General features: G+C 43.7%; 1 protein-coding gene across 2 annotated transcripts in view; it reads left to right on the forward strand.

The window, feature by feature from the left end:
* Positions 1-19,677, forward strand: part of CAMK1D (calcium/calmodulin dependent protein kinase ID) — a 329,871-nt gene that overhangs the window by 258,246 nt on the left and 51,948 nt on the right. For both annotated transcript variants that reach the window (XM_090041796.1, XM_090041794.1), the window contains exon 6: positions 8,295-8,370. In XM_090041796.1, coding sequence (XP_089897922.1) covers positions 8,295-8,370 — 76 coding nt within the window. The remainder of the gene's footprint in view (positions 1-8,294; positions 8,371-19,677) is intronic.

Here is a 19,677-nt window from a genome sequence, read left to right on the forward strand (position 1 = left end):
CTCAGTATCTCTGTGAGCCAAGGGCTGGAAAATCCTGGTAAGTCTTTGAAATAGCCTTATTAGCAGCTAGCACCCCCAGGAGTTGTTTAGACAGTAACATGAGTAATAAAGTAAAAGCAGAGCTTGTGAGGGGCATTCATCAGAGCCTTTTCAGACAGCATAACTGATGAGAGCTCCCCAGCTGCATCACGGTTTGACAGAATAGGGGCTGTTTGCATGCTGTCATGGCTGAAGACACAAATTCCATGTCACTGACTTCAAGCTTTCTTTGTAATGCCAGATCGGAAAGAGCTGAGGGCTGGAAAGTACCAGCAGGGGTGCACCCGTGCATTAGGAACACTGTTGTGCTCAATGCACTGCTTCATGGAGCAAATCCTCAGTCTAAGGACATGGGCTGGGTGCTGAAGGGATGGCAGCGTTGAAGAAAGAGGCATGCACCTCATCAGCCTATTGATCAGCTGTTGCATGAATGCCATTTTGGTCCAATGGCTGAAGTAGCCTCACATACCTCTCTGCAGTGATCTCTCAGGGTTTGGCCACTGACAGTGCCTCTCCCTTGGTCCACCCAGGCCCTGCTTACTCCCACCCTGTCTTGTCCCAGATGATGAGGCTTAATCCATTTCTGCTTAATGGGCAGCACATTCCACATGCAGCTCAAATTCTCAGGGTCTCTCTAGTCTCATCCCCTAACTCTTGATTGCATTGTCCATCGTCACACTAACATCAATTCCTCGCTGTACCTTGAGCCTTGCCAACGTGGCAGAATCTCATCATGGCTCCTCAGAAAAGTTCACACAGGTGTTGCTGCAGGGACTTAGTAACCAGTCACACCCCTAAGTCTGGCATAACAGCAGGTGCAGGCCAATCCAGCGTCCTCTGGTAGCTCGTACAAGTACATGTGTCTGGTGTAGCCCAGCCCCTACATCAAGCTCCCGATATTGTGATCTTTCTCATTCTCACACATGAGTCAGACTCTCCAACTTCCCGTTTTGGTGCTCTTCTGGGGAGTTCATCACAAGCTGCATCATCTGTGCAAGGGTGGCATTCCTGTGGCACTGCGGTTCATTTGAAATAGGAATAAAAATGGCATTCTTCATCCCCATTCAAGAAAAATGGCCAGCAGGTGGTACAGTACTGGGAGCAAATAAGGGCTACGTTTGGCTGTCAGGGCAGTGGGAAGAACAAGTGACGTCTTGTCAACACATTCTAATAATTTACTTTGTACAATATGTTCAGAAGGTTTAAAATTTCAGAGCAGTTCTCATATGTTAAGCTCTTTACGAGAACATGAACTGCTACTGTTCTTTGGCATTCAGTTATTGCATATTTTGGAAGCTTCTTAGCAGACTTAGCTGTTGAGTAGAGAGTAGGCCAGCTCACTTTGAAGGGCTGCAGCAACTTTTCTTATTCTAAAAACCTCTTTGCAGGGGAATCCTTCCAGTTTTCTTTTCAGACTTGTCTTTTTTGTGAATTATAAAAACAACTCAGAAGTCAGACCAGGAAGTCAAAGGTTCTGTTTATCCAAAGAACAGGTGAGGCTGAGGCTCACATCCACTTTCACAGCGTGTCCAAATCATGACTACTTAAGGGAGAAGGAAGGGTGGATTGTGATCTCAGACTTTTTTTACTTCTTTAGCATCATCTCTGGAAACAACTTGCTACCGTCTCAGTAAGTGCTGTGTCTTGCAGTCCTTTAGGGGCTATACAACTTTACTGCCCACTTGCAAATGAAATGAGATCACAAGTTCATTTCTCATCAGGCCACCAAGCCCCCTGCATATGGGATGGCAGAGGTGGCCAGGCACAAAACAAATGTAGCAGATCTACTGCAACTATAACACTGCTTCATCCAGTGCTAAAAGTGGAGCTGTTTTGCTGCATGTGTATCATTTTCAGCTTGTACTCACATAACCATTAGAAGATAACAGGTGCTTCCCGTTTGAAAGGAAAGGGCTCCAAATGTACATATATTCACACCCTTTGTAAGCCCCGTGTATACACTAGGCAAACGGTTCTCAACCTTTTTAGGTTACCTCTCAGAAAATACCAGCTTTTAACTTCGACTCATTTTTTTGACTATGGAAGAAATAAAAGAAATTCTTCTGTGAAGATAATATAAATTCCTAAGTTTAACTTATGAAACATTTGTGGGTGTTTGTACCTAGTGGCACCCTGTGTCATCCTAAAAAGGATCTCATGGCACTAGGCACTTCACATAAAGTAGTAGAGTTTTTCTTTGGATCATGAGCCATCTTTTCATTCTCTTTGTGTACAGCATCTACTGCGCTGGAATCCTGGTCCATGAATGAAGTGCCAAGGGGCATTGCAGTCCCTAGGAACATAAGGGATTCTCCATCACTTGCAGTCTTTAAGTCAAGCCTGTGTGTCTTGCTATGTTACTGCTGAAACCAAAGTTACAGTCTTGGTGTAGAAAGTGAGTGATGTTCCTTGGTCCTTGTTATGCAGGAGCTCAAACTAGACAATCATGATGGTGTCTTCTGGCTTTAAAATCTGCGAGCCTGTGAGCACAACTTCTTAATAGCAATGAGTCTCTGCTGCGGAGAGCTTACAATATAACTGGAGACAAAGGTAGAGAAGTCCCATGCCAAGGGAATGGATTGGGGAGAGAGGCCGACAAGGATCATGAGTTTGCTTTGGTAGCTCAGCCCTCATTGTATTGCTGTTCTCTTTACAGGATGTTTTGTTTTATGGCAATAGGAATATGAGTAGGGTTGACTTTTTGCTTGTTTGGTGACTTTCCTTATGGAGGGAAAGGAGACAGTGCAGAGGAGATGAGTATCAGAAGGCATGAATTTCTGACGGTGATATCTTTTATTGGACCAACTATGTAGCTGGGATGAAATTAGACAAGTTTTTAATGGAAGACATTCTTCCTTGTGGATGCTAATGTAAGACAGTCTCTGCTCAGGAGAAAGAAAGCCTTTCATTCAAAAGCTTGGCTAACTTTATCTCATCTACATAGTCAGTCCAATAAGAGAGTTCACCCTAAGAAATCCTTGCCTTTTCTGGACCATTATGGCTACAGCATCACCCTTACACTAGAGTTTCACTAGAGGAAGAGAAGGCTATGGGGGTAGGAAGGGTCTCTGGACTTAGAAGATCTGTTCAGTTCCTTGCAGTCTAGATGACAGAAGAAGTGAGAGGGAAGGGGAGATGAAAGGAAGCAGTGGCAAAGGGAGTTCCATGTTGTAGCGAGCTAAATGTACAGAGGAATTGAGGGGACAACAGCCACCCAGTCAAACAACAGGTAAGAATAAAACCATCTCTAAGATGAGGTCTGGGTCTGGGGGACACCTTCCTTCTTTCTGTTCCAGTTCTGCAAAGGCAAGGACTGTTCTGGGTGCTGGAGTTTGCTTCTCTCACTGTTACTGCGGCAACCCAATGTCCTCACTGGTTCCAGGGAGTGGTATGGAAATGGGAGCCATGGCCCTGCCGGTGCTTCCTGGTGCCAGCACGCGTCAGAAAACACCAACTTCCCATCACTGTGGAAACCAGTTCCCTTGTGGGTTTGGTGGAAGTTCGTGGGCCATCTGCTGCATGCTGTACTACTGGATTAGACCAGCAGAAAAGGGAATACATTTTTATCCACTAGTTAATTCACTCTCCCTTGCACCATTTTCATCTCTTTCTCCTCAGCCACCTGTTTTATTTTATTGCACAGAACAACTGGTCTTCTCTCTTTAACCACAGCTCCTGCTTTCCTCCCTGCTACTTGGCGCACCCATTTCTACGATCCTTCTCAGACTTTGTTCTTCAGGTTCACCTCAACTTCTTTCAGGACTTCATTGCCCCTGTAGTTCAGGAGGTTGATTGTTATACAGCTGCTTTGCCCAGGAGGAGACAGAAGCCCTGTTGGTGAAATCATTAGCTTAGGACTTAAAAGATCTGTTCACTTCCTTGCTCTCTGCATGATCTGGGGCTAGTCACCTAGACCCTATAGAGTAAAGGGGGAAAATGAGGTGCCTTAGAATAGGATTCACTGCATCCAGCCTACTGAATGGAGAGATGTCTAAATTATCCTTGGGTAGATGCATCTACACAAGATGTTTAGTGTGCAGTTGACTAATTAGGTATGAAATAAATGTCTTGGTGTCTATACGTGTGCCCCTACTAGGCTAGAGTAAGCCAATTTATTCTGCAGCAGAAATACAAGTAGTATCTCGCTGCAGAGTAAAAAACACCACAACAGCACTTGTGTAGATGCTGGAGTGGCTGGCTGGGGCATGAGGGCGCTTCAGTGGGGGGGTTTGCCTGCTGGCTAGCCCTGCACTGAAGCTACCTCATTCCCCAGCCAGCCCCTCTGGAGGACATTGAGTTGGGGGGAGCAGCCCTGGGCTGGCAAGCTGACACCCAGGGCCCCCTGCCAGCTGAGACTGCTGTGACCCGGGTCCATGTTTTTGCACATGAATAAGGGGTTCAAAAGGTGCTCCCGGGAGCAATAAACTCTGCTGCAATAAGTTCAAGAGTTCATTCATGTGCAGTCATATCATGTGTAGATGTACCCGGTGTGCCTGAAGTCTTGTGTCTCCCTGGGTTAGGGGCTTATGTGAGATTGGGATTCACAATTCAGATATCTTCTCAGGTTTAGGCCTTGAGACATTCCTTTTGGTTCAGGGTCAGTCTTTTCTTTTAAGACATCACTGTGCAGAAAGAAATGCAAGATTCATTGACCCAAAAGCAAGCAAGAAGGTCCGTGCCCGTGATCAGAGCATTCCCTACAGTTCTGAAGTCTGTCCATGGTCCCGACGTTGTTTCATTATTTTATTCAGTGACTCTTCAATGCAAAATGCTTGAGCAGACATGAGCCTGATCCTTCTCCCTTTAAAGTCAATGGCCAGACTTCCACAGGAGCAGGAGCAAGAGCAAGTCTATTATTAATATGTGTCACCCCCATAGAACTGAAGGAGATGTTAACAGAGCACATGATTGAATCCAGGGACCTCTGAGTTTTAATCCTGGCTCTGAAATGGCAGCAGCGTGACAAGAAGAAGGTGATGGGGGTGCAAGAATGGCAGCTGGTGCCACAGCTGACCTGGCTGCTGCCAGCCCAGCCACCACCAGTGTCCCAGCCACCACTGTCACCCAGGGCTCCAAACTTCCTAGTTACACTTCTGTAACACAGTCCCCACTAGAGGTATTTGGCAAGCTCCTTAACCTCTCTGTGGGCATGTCTGCACTTTGTAACAGGATTACATCTTCAGCAGCATTTTTTGGCCTATGAAGGTACCCCAGAGTCCTTTGATATCTCGTTTTCCTCCGGGAACAAACTCCCTTTCACTTTGCTGCCATGACTTGATGTTCCTTGGTTCTTGAAGAGAAGGCTGCCCCAGGGCTTCCCAGGCAGTATCTATGCTCTCCCTCACCCAAGGTGAGGGACTTGTGCTGTAGAGGCTAATTGCACATTCCAGCCTTCCCTTAACATGCCTCATACCTCACAAGTGTTGGCTGTATGTCTCTGTTGGGACTTCAGCCTACTCAGCTTCTGCCCCTTTATCTAGACCCACCAGCCTAGACCCACTATGGAGGGTCAGGCTCCGAAGCTCTAGCCCCTTAGGCTCTGGACACATGGTCCTATACCCTGTTCCCTAACTCTCTACTGGGACTTCAGCTGATCCAGCCTCATCCCCTTTTTATATGGCTAGGACCTTTACCCCATACCTATAGTCTCAGGCACAGCTTAAAGACGCTAGCCCCCAGCTGGGCCCCTGGCTCTTGTCTGCTGCACCCTCCTAGCCCCTCTATAGCTGCACCCCTTGGATGCTGATGAGATCTTCACCTCCCCTACAGCCTCTGCCACCAACCACCAGTTCACAAAATGCAACATAAGCATTAAGCTCCTGGACTATAACAAAATAAGAGTAAAAAGGCAATCTTCCCTGCTTACAGTTCTGTGGCTCCATCTCTGCATCCCAGCATCTGCTACTCTGCTTCAAAGAGCTGTTACAGCTTCTCTGGGGGTCTCCAGAGTCCGTGGCCAGCTCAGACCAGAGTTTATATAGCTCTGGCCTCAGCTCTCTTCTGGTCACCTGACACTAATCACCTGACCAGCCAGCCAGGCTTAGCTTTTAACACCAGCTCTGCCGGCCTGCTGTGCCCTGAAATTTCTGTTCTTAGGGAGTTGTCATACTTCCTAGTAACCGGGCTCAGGTTCCCTGTTACAACGTGTATTTACACTGGCTTAAATCTATGCAGGAGTAGGCCAGTGTCTACACGTGCAGGCGATAGAGCGCATTAACTCTGTGTGTGGACTAAAATTAGTCCCGAGTCAGTCCACACACACAGTGTTACTGCATAGTAAGGCATCTACACATTAGTTACTGCGCAGTAGCTAACTGGGCGTAAATTTGATACCTTCAGTTATCAAATTTACACTCAAGTTGGCATAAGTCACCATATTTACCACACAGCACGGGCATGCACATGTAGATGCATACTCGTACTGTGCAGTAATTTTGGTTACTGCACAATAAATGCACATGTGTAGATGCGCCCTATGTGGAGCTTTCCATTCTCTAAAATGGGGTGAATGATTGGCTACCTCAGAAATGGACTGCGAGGGTTCAATAGTTTTTGTGTTTGAAGATCAGAGCAGTGCAAACAATACATGCTAAATGGAAGTAGGAATAGTAACAACATTGCGAGAGAAGGGTCAAAATCATGTGACTTTTTTATATAATGGCCAAAGCCTGCCAAGCATCTCTCAGTTGGGAATATCGTGTATCCTGTGTTACAGGGCTGTGTGAAGCTTACTTCTTCCTAGCCTACAAGGACCTTCCTGAATTTCACTTCAAGCTATAGTTCTGCTCTCATTTTGTCCTTTGTTTCTCCCAGTCATCTTGCCCTACAAGCCAGTCTAAGCTCCATGCCTTCTTTCTCCTGTCCTCTGCATAAGAAATAGCCTGCTGAGTACCTCGTCTTCCCTTAAATTCTTTCTTTGAAACCTGCCCATTGCTCTTCCTTAATAATTTCCACTACTTTACCCTCTAGGTTTGTCGTCTATTTTTTTGTCTTTTTTGACTCATAGCTCTTTGCATCTGGGATTCTTTATGGACCAGATACTTTTTCAGCAACTGTATAAGGGCAAGATTTGAATATGCTCGATCACCTCAAGTAACCCCTTACTCTTTGATAGTACCATTGGCCTAGATGGAATTATCCCTCACTATTAATAATTTTGCCAGGGTCTAGTCAACCAAGGGGCGGGGAGTGGGGGCGTTCTGCTGGGTTTTTTAATGTTCAAACTCCTAAGATGTTGAGAAAAGCTGGTGCTTATTTAAACCCAGGTCAACTTTTGAAATGTCATGAGCAATGATTTTTGCATTACTATGGACATCTTTCTTTGAAAACTTAAAAGCTTGTTTACAGGAAAAAGATTAGAGTCATGGTGTTTTAAAATTCAGTGTCAAGTATTTGAAAATGACAGATCATATAATATATAATTCTAGTATATAATTCTTCAGACTTTCATGAAGAAAACTTGACTTTTTAAACTTCTAGTGATTTAAAAAGCGAAACAAAACCCAGTTTCATTTGAATAAATGCCCAACCCCTGAATTTCAGGGAAAATTCAAGATACAGTGGCTAAAAGCTTTAGATGTAAAGAAGGCTCAGTTCCTTTGTATGTGTGTCTAGCTGTAGTTCGTAGCCCTTTTTCTGTCTCTCTCTTCTATTGTGGTATCCTTGCTCCCTGAGACAGAAGGGCAAGCTGACACCAACAACCATGGTGCTTCATTAGTCAGCTTGTAGGAGGTAGGGTGACAGCTGTCTAGCTTTCATCCCTCTCCTGGAGACCTTAGCTTATCAGCTTGGCAACACACTGCACTTGTTTTGAGATGCTTCCTGAAGTCTTCTGTTTGGGAATATGATGCCAAGTTGTCTCAGTAAAGGTGCATCTGAGAAACTGGACAACACCGCCTCATTTTTCTTTGAGTCGCTATCAGCTCTTTTGACAGGAAGCTGATGGCCCTATAACCCTTATAGTCTTTTATATTTTTTTGTTTTTGTTTTTTCCATCTCTGTCAGCAAATGATGAATTTAGCATTATGAATCACACGTCTCAGAAATGTATAAACTTGTTCTGCTCATGTGTGGCCTGACTCTGGTGGGTGCTGAGCACGACCTGGTCCTCTGAGCTCTCACAGAAAGTGGCAGGCGCTATGCGGAACTGGGCTAAGAGACCCTAGCTTTCATGGATGACTGTTGAGTCCTACATTAGCTGCATTCACTGCATTTTGTTTTTATAACATTTAGTTGTATGATTTTCTTTTTCTCAGCTCCTGAAGTCTTGGCCCAGAAGCCCTACAGTAAAGCAGTGGACTGTTGGTCCATCGGGGTCATTGCTTACATTCTGTAAGTATTTATTAATTTCTTAATCATAAAAGTCAGTTAATTTGTAACATGCACCCTCCACTGGGCTGCGTAGTTCTTCCAAGCAATGGGCACTCACCTCTACTGTCCAAGGACCACAGCAGTTTGAACCACAGACAGGCCCTCCACTTACGACAAGAGTGCTGTCTCAGCTGGTTCAACTGGACTGAAGCAGGGTCCTTTAGAACTAAAAGTATGCGTGCGACACAGAGGTTGTCTGTTGTTGGCCATCCCATATGTACATAGTGTGCGTACATGTGAATTTTAATGCTCCTCTTACATGTCCAGCTGCCCTCATTTACACAGATGTCAGGATGAAGTGGCTGCAGGCATTCTCTTCTTAGGGGTTTCTCAGGAGGGCCTGTAATCTTAATTCACGTCTCTGGGGACTATATCCTTTTCTGCAAACTGAGCGGGGAAAAAAACTGGCCTCTGATGACAAAGAAGGAAAAGTATGGATGAGGAAAGAGCCCTCAAGGGTGCTTTCCTAGCTCCCAGTAATTTTTTTCCATTGCTAAAATGACCTTTTGACTAAATTTTACAGTCTTGAAAATAATGAAAATGAAAAAAATGAAAACAAACTGAAATTAAGCTAGTTTTTTGGCAGCTTTTGGATTTTCGATTTTAATGAAAACATTTCAACAAAAATGAAAACTTTCTGTCAGCGTTTGTCATAGGGGCATTCCATTCTATAATCCTCCGTATGCTCCGGTCATCAGGGTAACGTGAACTGAATATTGCATAATCTGTTTTTATTGGTTGTCAGATATCGAATTCAAGGCTAAGACCTTGCTCATATAATTAAAACCTTGCTCATGTAACTGACCTTAGTGGTGCTTCAGATGACAGTAAGGATTGGATGAATGAGGAAGGTAAATGATACCACGTTGTTAAGCCATAGACAGTGTTGCTGCAAAGTGTCCCCTTACTCCACAGGAGTTGAACATCCAGAACCAACCCTTGCATTAGTTCTACCGATGGAACTCCAGTCCATAGGAACTGAGAATTTAAACCAGTGCTTTAACCACATTTGTTGTCCTGTATATGTTTAGGGAGAAATACCACAGTTATGGGATGTGAACTTCCAACATCTAGCATGGCAGAGTAAGGTGCTATCCCTGTTCCCAGCTAGCCCAACTTGTACATTTAGGCTAGGGACAGACATTACTCATAAACCGGTTTAAGTGATCAGAAACTGATTTAAACCTGTAACAGCACAAAACTTCAGTGTACATAAACCCGTTTCAAAATGGCTGAAACTGGTTTAATTTAAACCTGATTGAATGTAGTATCAGACGTAACTGATTTGGGTCAAACCAGTTTATGCAATGTCTGACCCAGACCCTTTCCTAGTTTAAGTTAAACTAAAGTATCCCAGCATCCCAGATGCTTTTCAGCCCTGGTCTGGGCTGTGCTCTCTGCTTCAGAGAGCAGAGATGGCCCCGCCTCTCTGCTCCCTAGCTGGAGCTCCAATGGAGGCTGCAGGCACAGCAAGGCCTGCCTTGCTTTCCTCTGCCCCACCCACCCTCTCTGCTCAAACAGGGATCCCCCCTCCTTCCCTCCCATCTCCCACAGCATGGACCCCAGCCCCACAGACCCTAGACATGTGGTATGGTAGCTAATGCTGAATGGTGTCTGTGTGGGTGTGTCTCCCAGTTTCACTGGGACAGGCAGACAGAACAGGGTCTGCATAGGACTTTTTGAAGCTAATCAACAGGTCAGTTGGTAATGTCTCTCTGTTCCTTCCTTGGAAAAAGCTGTTTAAGAAGAGCTTGAACTAATGAGAAAGGTGTTGTTCTGTTGTTGGTCTCTTAAACACTGTTATCAGCCCCTTGCTAGCTCCCTTGGCAGTCAGGTTTGCAGACAGTATGAAGGTCTGGGGTATGGAGGCATAGATATGGCAACACTCCTGCCCCTTGAGAAGTAAGTGGGGAAAATCCTGGGACAGCGCAGGCAGAGTTGGTGTTTACACCCCTCCCTAATCAGAGTGTCCTGCCTGGCTATGCCCTCGCTCAGCTCAGAACTACAGAAGAGAAGGGAGGGCTGCTTTAGCACCCCTCAGCTTCTAGCTTGAGCCACTGCAGGCATGTGCCTGCATTTCTTGAGTCCAGAGGGAATGTCTTTACAGTTGCAAACTGATTCAGCCTAGGCAGATTAGACTAACCTGCAAAGATTGAATCAATTCAGGCTCAGGATTTTTGAATGTCTGTCCCTAGCTCTAAGGCATGTCCACTCATGCCAATTTAAGCATTAGCCATCTTTAAGGTGTGCTAAGGGCACAGGTCTATATGTGCATGCCCTTAATGCACTTTAAAAATGGTGATTTTAGGCTATGCATGCCTAAATTTGATACCGGATTTTGTAGATACCTAAAGCACCTTAATGCACATGTAGACATGCTAAGGCACATTAATGCTCTGTATATTGACTGACTTGGGACTAACTTTAGCCTTAGCTTATTCACATGTAGATGCATGCCTAAATCACCTTAATGTGCATTAGGCAAACACGCATTGCATTTAGACATGCATAAAAGCACATGTAGACATGCCCAAAGTGTAGATTACATTGGAAGCCCTAACATAATAGTTTTTCTCTAAAGAGGTATAGGAGGTGGTACGTGATGCTGAAAAGGATACAGCTCCAATTTCACCCCTTCTTTTGTTCTTCATTAAAGGATAGTCCATTTTCTGCTCCACAAAGTGAAAGAGGTTAGAAGTCGAGATGGAATCTGAGAACCTCTCACCTAGTCTAGTTTAGCATAATCTAGTTTTGTCAACATAAATGCGCATATAGCACAACAGGGCACCAATGGGTGCTGTTGAAAGCTGCCCTGGGTGCCTGACATTAACCTTAAGTAGCAGGCCCATAGGGAAGAGAAGGGACCTACTACTAGTATTATTTGAGGGAGATTGGCACAGGTGGTGGGTGTCTGTTTTACTGGAACATAAGTGTTCTAGGAGCAGCAACCTTTGTGTGTATGTGATGTAAATAATAACCAAGGATGTTGTCTGCAGCCTTAAACAATTTACATCAGCTGGCATTGGACTGCATCGGAGTCTTTGAAATGCATTTAAACTGCTGCTGTTGAAGCTGCTCAGATTGACCAAAGGGGCATAGCAAACTTACTTTCTTTGTATAAAGAAGTGGGGAATGGCCTTGCTACTATCGACTGTAACAGAAAACAAAGTAATATCTTGTGATGTTTATACTTCCAGTAGGTTTTACCTTTTTTTTCCTTTTTACCCAACTGCCGGTTCTACGAGACTTTAGCAAAAAAAAAACCCTAAAAAACTCCACTGCTACAGCATCAAATTATTCCTACTTTGTTCCTTTTCCCTTTGTGCAAACATTTTATGGCCTGTCAACATGAGTAACTTTTTCATGATGCAGTACAGCTATTTTTATCAGCGCAGTGTCTAATTGCTGTATAATCCATTGCTGTGTAATGTTCATTATTTGTCTGTCACCTGTATTTATTTTAGTCTTGAGCATAAATTTTAGGGGGTGTTTTCCCCAATGCCACCCAAATGACTTTTTATTTCATTTTAAAGGAGTAGTGGAGTTCTAGTTTTTAAATAGTAACCCCCTCTCACCCCAGTAATGTCAAATTTATGAGTACTTTGCCACCCTACATGAATGTCAGCAAAGTTCTCATCCAAAAACTTTGCAGGGGGCTGGATTACCCTTGGGGCAATCTTTAACAGTAGTAAGAGGCAAATGAATTTTGCATGTAGAGTCAAATTCAGCAGTGCTACGTAAGACACTAGATCAGTTCCTGGCAAGAGCACTGGGAGAGTGGGAGCAGAGCCTTTGCAGAGTAGGGTAGATATCATCAAAAGGTTTCCAGGTTTATGTAGGAATTAATTTGATGAAGAGTGCTTTGCATTTGAAAGTTCATCTAAGTTTCTCCCATCCATGCGGTTGGTCTAATAAAAGCTATCATCCACACAAATCCTTGCCGCTTACAGGAATCATATCACTTTCTGATGTTCCTTGAAAAAGGAATAGAGTCTTACACCTGCAAACATAGGGTTGGAGGGTCCACAGCATATTACTGAATGAAGCAATCCTCCTCATATGCTTTCTTTAAGGTCTGACTCTTCCACTTACTAGCAGAGGGATAGTCTGCTGAGGTTGCTCCTATTCATTTCTAAGTCAAGTCCTCCGTCCTGCCTGACCTAAGTGTGAAGCTTCATAATGGCTCTGTGTCACAAGCAGCTCATAAACCTCCTCATGCTAGATGGTAGGAAACTCAGTTTTCTTGGAGAACAGTTTTTTTTCCCATGCCCAGGCTTATCCACTGCTAGCTTCCCCATCTGCATTAGAGTTCACCATAGGGCGTTCAGTATGGAAACCTTCAACTGGCCATCAAATTGCACAGTAGTGGGGCTGCCTGTAGCTGCCTGATTTTGCAGAGATAAAGCTATTCAGCTCTATTCAGCCACGGCACATCCACCAGAATGTTTTTTTTCCAGTGGTGATGCCCATGTTTTGCTAGTGGGTTTTACGCTACCAGATACCCCAGAAGATAGTTTGCTTTGTTATTAGCTGTATCTGAAGGCAAGAGCTCAGGTGGTGGAGGCTGAACCACAATGTGCCCTCTAGCCTTGGATAATGAATACATCCTCCCAGTGATCTGTGTATATCTGTTGGAGGGAAAGTTTCAATTCTGCCCTTGAGACATGACTCAAACAGTGTTATCAACCCTCTTCCTACACTAGCAAAGCTGCATTTTCTGCCAGTTCCAGTTCAGCAGTATTTCCTTTTGTTTTCAAAGTCAGTTAGTGCTTCAGCTTTATAAGCAAGAGGCTTACATGGCCCTCAGGCCTTAAAACACCATTGGCCCTCCTGGGAATCCCCTGCCCTTTAGGGTAAAATCCATTTAATAACAGTAAGTTCCTATAAAAAGACCGCTTCCTCCTAGTAAGACAAGTGGAATTTTAAGGCTTTTAAATTTTCCATATGGTGGGAAATGAATTTTTATTGTATTCACTAGGAATGTGTAATAATAATGTATTTGCCACCTGCTATTCGGATATCTTGTAAGATATCTGAAAGTCCTATCAGGTATCTAAAAACTACCTACAGTTGTTTGTAGGTAGCTAATGGAGCTAGCCTGTGTAGCAAAGATAGGTGTGTTTGTTGAAAGTACTGCTGACTTTTTGATACTGCAGTGATGGGCACAGTATCAATGGCTTCACTGGATACGTGGACTAGAAAATGACCCGCTAAGGTCGTACTTTTAAGTATTGGGGCATAAGCAGTCTGGAAGAGCATAGGTTTACATAAGTACCTGAGCTTGTGGGGAGTCCAGATCAGGAGCTGAGGGTCATAACCAGGGAGTCTGAGTCATGTTTCTAGTCTGTAGCAATACCTGTGTCCATGGTTGAAGTCAGGAGTCAGGGTACCCACACAACAGGATAAGCAGGAGCAAAGTCCTAGGGTCTGAGGCAGGGACCAAGCCCAGTCTCCTACAGGCAATTAGCTTAACCCTTGCAGCTGATGCCACTCTGGTACCAGGTGGTCCCACTGAACGTGCAGATGTCCATCTAATACTACAGGTAAGATGACAGTTAAAGATAAATGGTCACAATCTGACTGTGTATTGCATTGCTCTCATCCTTTCAGTACATCTGTCTTAAATAGGCAGAGGATACTGCTGTATTTGCAACAGCAAAATGATTCCAGTGACTGAAACTGATGTTACACACTGGTCAACCAGCCCGACTTTCAGTTCCACCTATTGTGTGTGCTGAGGCACAGGATTCAAAGTGGTAGTAACTGCTGTGTAGGACAGAAAACATTTCTCTGAGTCTTTTTCTTCAGCAAACCACTGTCTTTCCATTTAAAAAAATGGCAGCTGAGGAGAATCCAATACAAAAACAGAGCATAAATGAAAAATAGTTTAAAATATTGTTCCTGTTAATGACTTGATGGCCTCCAAGCACAAAATACACTATCCCATTGATACTCGTGAGTTTATGGGAAAACATTAACTACTTCTGATGCACCACTGTTCTTGATGAATACTTGTCTATAAAATAGACGTGGGCATATATGTATAGGTTCACAAATATGTAAACCCAAGATGAAAAGATGTCTTAAGAAATAATATCCTTGTTTCAGTGCTAACCACTAAAGCTTCTTTTTAATTGCATACAGATTCAAAAGTCTGCACCACTAGTTTTTATCAAAAACTCATTTTGTATGAAAAGTCATTGCTCATAAGCACTAATTATAGCAGCTCAAAACTTCCTGTTATTTCAGTTATAACATTTTGCAATTTGAAACAGCCATATTGTTGAGCTCAGATTTCCACTCATTTATTTACAAGGTAGTTTTGGTATATATTTGATCTAAAGAAAAATAAGAAAAGCAAAAAACTCCATCAAATCCCTATCAGATGGCTTTGGGCCCACATGAACAAGCTCATGAATGCCAGGTGGCTAAACTTCTGTTCCTTCACATACCTATATATGGAGAAGATTAAGTTAATGGAAGCAAAAAATAGAAAATGTCATTCTAAAGTTGGAAAACAGCCCTAGGCTACAGCGTGTTCTGCTTCAGCCTCGGATTATTTATATTTAGTATGTCATGTCCCTTCTGTGTTAGTTTTATTACATTTTGCCTTGATTTCTTTTGTGGCTGTGTTGAGGGTAGCATCATTATTGCTTTATTGTTTTCAAAATGTTCCATATGTAGCATAGCTGTGGAAGGCAGTCTCTTTTCCAAAGACCTTGTAGCCTTTTTTGTTTTTGATGTTGAGATTTTTTTTGTTTCATGTGCTCATGAAATAACCTACACTTGCATATGACTGAAAGACTACAAAATGTAACAAACCAATGTCCAGGAAATATTTTGCACCATCACAGAGCATGTCTACACATGCATTTAGATCAGCGTCTATACATGTAGGCATTACAGTGCAGTAACACTGGGTGTGCAACAACTTGGGAATAAAGTTACTTCCAAGTCAGTCCACACAAACAAGGTTACTGCGCACTAAGGTGTCTACAGATGCCTCACTGCTCAGTAACTACTTGGGAGTAAATTTGCTACCTGCGTGGTGTAGGTAGCAAATTTACTCCCAAGTCGGCATAAGTCACCATAGTTACTGTGCAGCATGGGTGTTCACTGCACATTAATTTTCAGTTATTGCACAGTAGCTTAAGTTACTTCACAGTAACAGTGCATGTGTAGTCACAGCCACTGAGATGCAGCCATCCAGTGGAAGAAAGGTGAGGGGTGTTCAGTAACATCCACCATCATGGCCCAGTGGTTTAAGACAGGTAGCAAAGAACTACATATCCTGGTAAAATTGCAGAGGTAATTAGTGTTGGCAGAATGTCAGTACCAACACTAGGATTTGCCAAATTGCCAGACTTAAGCCCTGAGAAAATGCAATCTCTTATTAGTCCTCCTGTGGCTTTGTTACATGTTTATTAGTCTGTCCAGGGTTTTTGATGCTGCCATTGCCTGGGCCCTGCTATTCAACTGGAGAGCAGCACTGATGGCAAAAACAAGTGTCTATGCTCAAAATGAGGGGGGGGGAAAAATATATATATAGTTCAGCCATATAAATAGCACTTGGACAACATCGCACACCTTGGCATTTGTGGAAATTGAGATATTCACTATTATATCATTTAAAAAATGTGTGTGTTTTACCCCTGTACCTCCTGCACTTCAAGTTATGCACTGGCCATATTCATGAGCTATTTAGAGACCCTTCCCTAGGCAGCATCACCACCCATATGGGATGGGAACTCTCATGGCCTTTGTTTTTGTTGTGTTTGTTTGTCTGGTAAAGAAATATGTACATTAAGCAGGCCCCTACCGTGCTTTCTCCAGGACATCTGAAAACATGTCTCTCTTTTGCATGCCCAGCTGTTTTTCTCTTATCTGCATCACATTTTTTTTTTTTGTAAGGGCTGGAAAGCCTGGGAATTGGAGGTACAGGGAAAATATGTGTCTGATATGACAAGACCCTTAAATATTCCAGAAAGTGTTTATTTTTTTTGATGCACCAGCAAGAAAATTATGCCAACTAATAGTTGATTGCAAATCCCACAGGAAGATGTAGGGCTTTTCGCACTGAAGAGAGATTGTTTATTTTTACTTTTTGCATACCGAAAGGAAGAGAGCAGAACCCTCTGGTAGGGAGGTTGTTTTTTTCACACAGGATGTTCCCAATGAGCCAAATCTAAGTTAATGCCATTTTGACTCAATAGGGATCAAAGGAAAACTCAGTGAGGATGTTGAATTTGGCCTGGTCAGTTGAAATCCATAAGCGGTTATTGTAGTTACAGGTGAGATGTTGGGCCAGTTTGGGACTGTGGACACAGCCCTTAAAACAGGTCCATACTCGGTGTAGAATCCAAACTCATTCCTGGGCTTTGGCTGCATTTACCAAGAAATTAACAGTAAGACAATTTAGACCATGCTTTCTAACCACACTTGACTACTCTTTTTCCTTTCTCAGGGCCACCATGCCCTGACCTTACATCATCTTTCCATAGAAATCTGCTCCCATCTCCCATGTGTCCAAGTACCAGTATTGAATAATTTGCCATACCCATTCTAAGACCAGTTGGCCCCTGATATCAGGGTGGAGCATTTTAGGTGCCAACTAGTTACAGGCACTCTCACAACGCCACCAGCCAGAGAGGGTGACTCAGTGGCCATTTATCATTATCAGGTTCTGCGGCATTAGATGATAGGAGTCCTTAGAAATCAGGACCAATTAATGCTATCTAATCTGATGGAAACATAGGATTATAGGAATATAGGGCTGGAAAGGACCTCCTGAGGTCATCTTGGCCAGTCCATTGTGCAAGGCCATCAGTGCTTGCTACTTGAAACCACACACAATGGCAAGTTAGGGGTTGAAATCCAGGAAACGATTTATCCACGAGTCTGCTACGAAATGTGCTAACAAAGGAGAGGCTTTTTATCTGGTTAACCAGCAAACTCGGTGTCCTCTACTAGGAGACTCCTGACAGCCGTGTGAGAGCACTCACCCAAGGGTCACACACCATGTCATGTTCTTGCACTAGTGTTGGGAGGAAAGTACAAAGTACAATACTCACCATCCTCCACTCCATTCCTTCCTCTCTTTTGTATGCCTTTCCCTCACTCTGAACACCCCCAGTCCTGTGCTCTCCTGTCGGGATGCAACCTACCTCAACAGAAAGGGGAAGAAAATTCTCCTCTTCATACTCCACAGGAGAATGGCTACTGGGGCCTGCTTGAGCCCATGGAGGCTGAGATACGAGATACTGGGCCAGATGCACCTGTGGTCCATTTCTTATGTGTTTGTGCATGGTTTGTAGCACACTTTGGGAAAGACTGAACATCAAATGGGGTAATCAGTATTACAGCTCCTGCTGGGGCCTGTGCATCACTATTCTGCACCCCACCCCTTCCCACATGGGCAATATTTAACTGCAGTAGCCTGATCTTACTGCTCTAGGTAGCTCAGACCACTGCATCTACTTAAAGACTGAACATTTGTCAGCCATAAACAGCTGTAATCCATAGCGGCTCTAACTCACACTCTTGTACTGCTGCCAAGGTAATTAGCATACTGTGTATATTAAAAAAGTTATTACTCTTGCTGGAGCAGACTGACAGGAGGTGCACACACAGCGCTAAGTTCTTCCTGAGATGGGAAGGAGTATGCAGAACAGCGAGGGTCTGGGTATACCGTTTTCCCAGGGACTTTTATTTATTTATTTAGTTAGTTTTTAATTGAGGGTGCCGGGTCATGCAGGAAGTTGGCAGAGAGCTAGGGAGCCTGTTTACATGAAGGTTGCTGAGTGAAATCTAACCCAAAGCAGGAGTGACAAAAGTGCCCGTCCAGAGTGGAGGGGGAGCGAGACGGAGGTCTCAGGTCTGTACCTTGTACACTGGCCTCTGCATCCAGAGCCCTGTCATACTGTCATCCTTGCCGTAATGCCATCTTGGAGCATTCCAAAATCATGAGATTATTTTAAAAACTGTAAGATTTTTTTTAATGCAGAGTTTGGGTTCTTTTGACTTGCTTTTTGATTTCTGACCCCAAGCTTCTTACTTGTAAATGTATTATTAAATAAAAAGGGATGTTCTCATGTAATCTTGTGACTCCAGCAGCCACAGGTGGATCTAGAATTTTGAAGGAGGGGGGTGCAGATGGCGAGGTGCATCCTCACGTAAGAAATAAACCAATGGCTTTACTAATACACTAGGGACATAGGGCTGTATCGTTCAGTTTAAAAACAAATATAACTTCATTGGACTGAGTTATAAACAATCTGCAGGGCTGTGAAATAGGAGCTTCATTACCAGGAACAACTCACAGACTGCAGAACTGCAGAACAGAGGATAGCTTGATTGATGTAATATCAAGACCATTCAAAAGAGGAGAGGGTTGTTAAGATACGACATAAGTTTAGCTCACTGCTCCAGTACCAAAAGATTACATATCTGTTCCTGTTCCTACTGAAATCAGCGGTAAAGCTCTTATAGGAAACTAAGGACTTTGGCTCCTGGGTCTAGCCTCTGGGCTGGTAGAGGCTAGAACAAGATAGGAAGGAAAATAAGTGGTCAGACTCCTACAAAGAAGTTTGGGGCACAGAGCCAAATAATCGTACTGTTTTAAAGACAGGATGGATTTGCCAGATTTAAAGCACTCTAGGCACTGCTCCCAGAACTGCTTAATCTGTCCACGCCTATCACATGGTAAGTCAAAGTTACACTGAGACAGCTTGCCCCCTGAATAAAACAAGATTAATTTACTGCAGTTTAGCTGCAGTTACTGCAGGATAGTAGCAGACTGACTAAACAGTTACAATCCATTGTCTCTGCTGCCACACTCTCCCTAGGGTATCTCTGTACCTCAGTTCCTTGTCTGTCTCTCCTCCCTCTCTTCTGCATCCATTTATTCTTAGCTTCTTTTTTGTCCCTGTGACAGTGGGATCTGAGATTTGATATTATATAAAATGTATATTATGTATGTTAATATCCTTACGCAGTCGTATGATTCTGCAGAGCGTTATCCTTGCAGTCTTACTCACTGATCAGGTCTGTGACATTTTAGGTCTTGTTTAAATGCAGAGATTCCAGGGTCTATTTTGAATTTCTGTTCCAGCCTCTGGCACAAGCCATGAAATTTCCCCCAGTGATTCCAGCCTCAAGCCCCATAACTATTCACTGAGCTAGACCATGCATTTCAGCAAGTCATCCAGTCTTGATTTACATGTGACTGCTTGTCTGGTGTCAGGCTGTCTTACCTGCCTTGACGAAGTC

Source organism: Crocodylus siamensis, chromosome 4 (assembly GCF_052110815.1).
Source record: "Crocodylus siamensis isolate JL-2025a chromosome 4, ASM5211081v1, whole genome shotgun sequence".
Classification (NCBI taxonomy): Eukaryota; Metazoa; Chordata; order Crocodylia; family Crocodylidae; genus Crocodylus; species Crocodylus siamensis.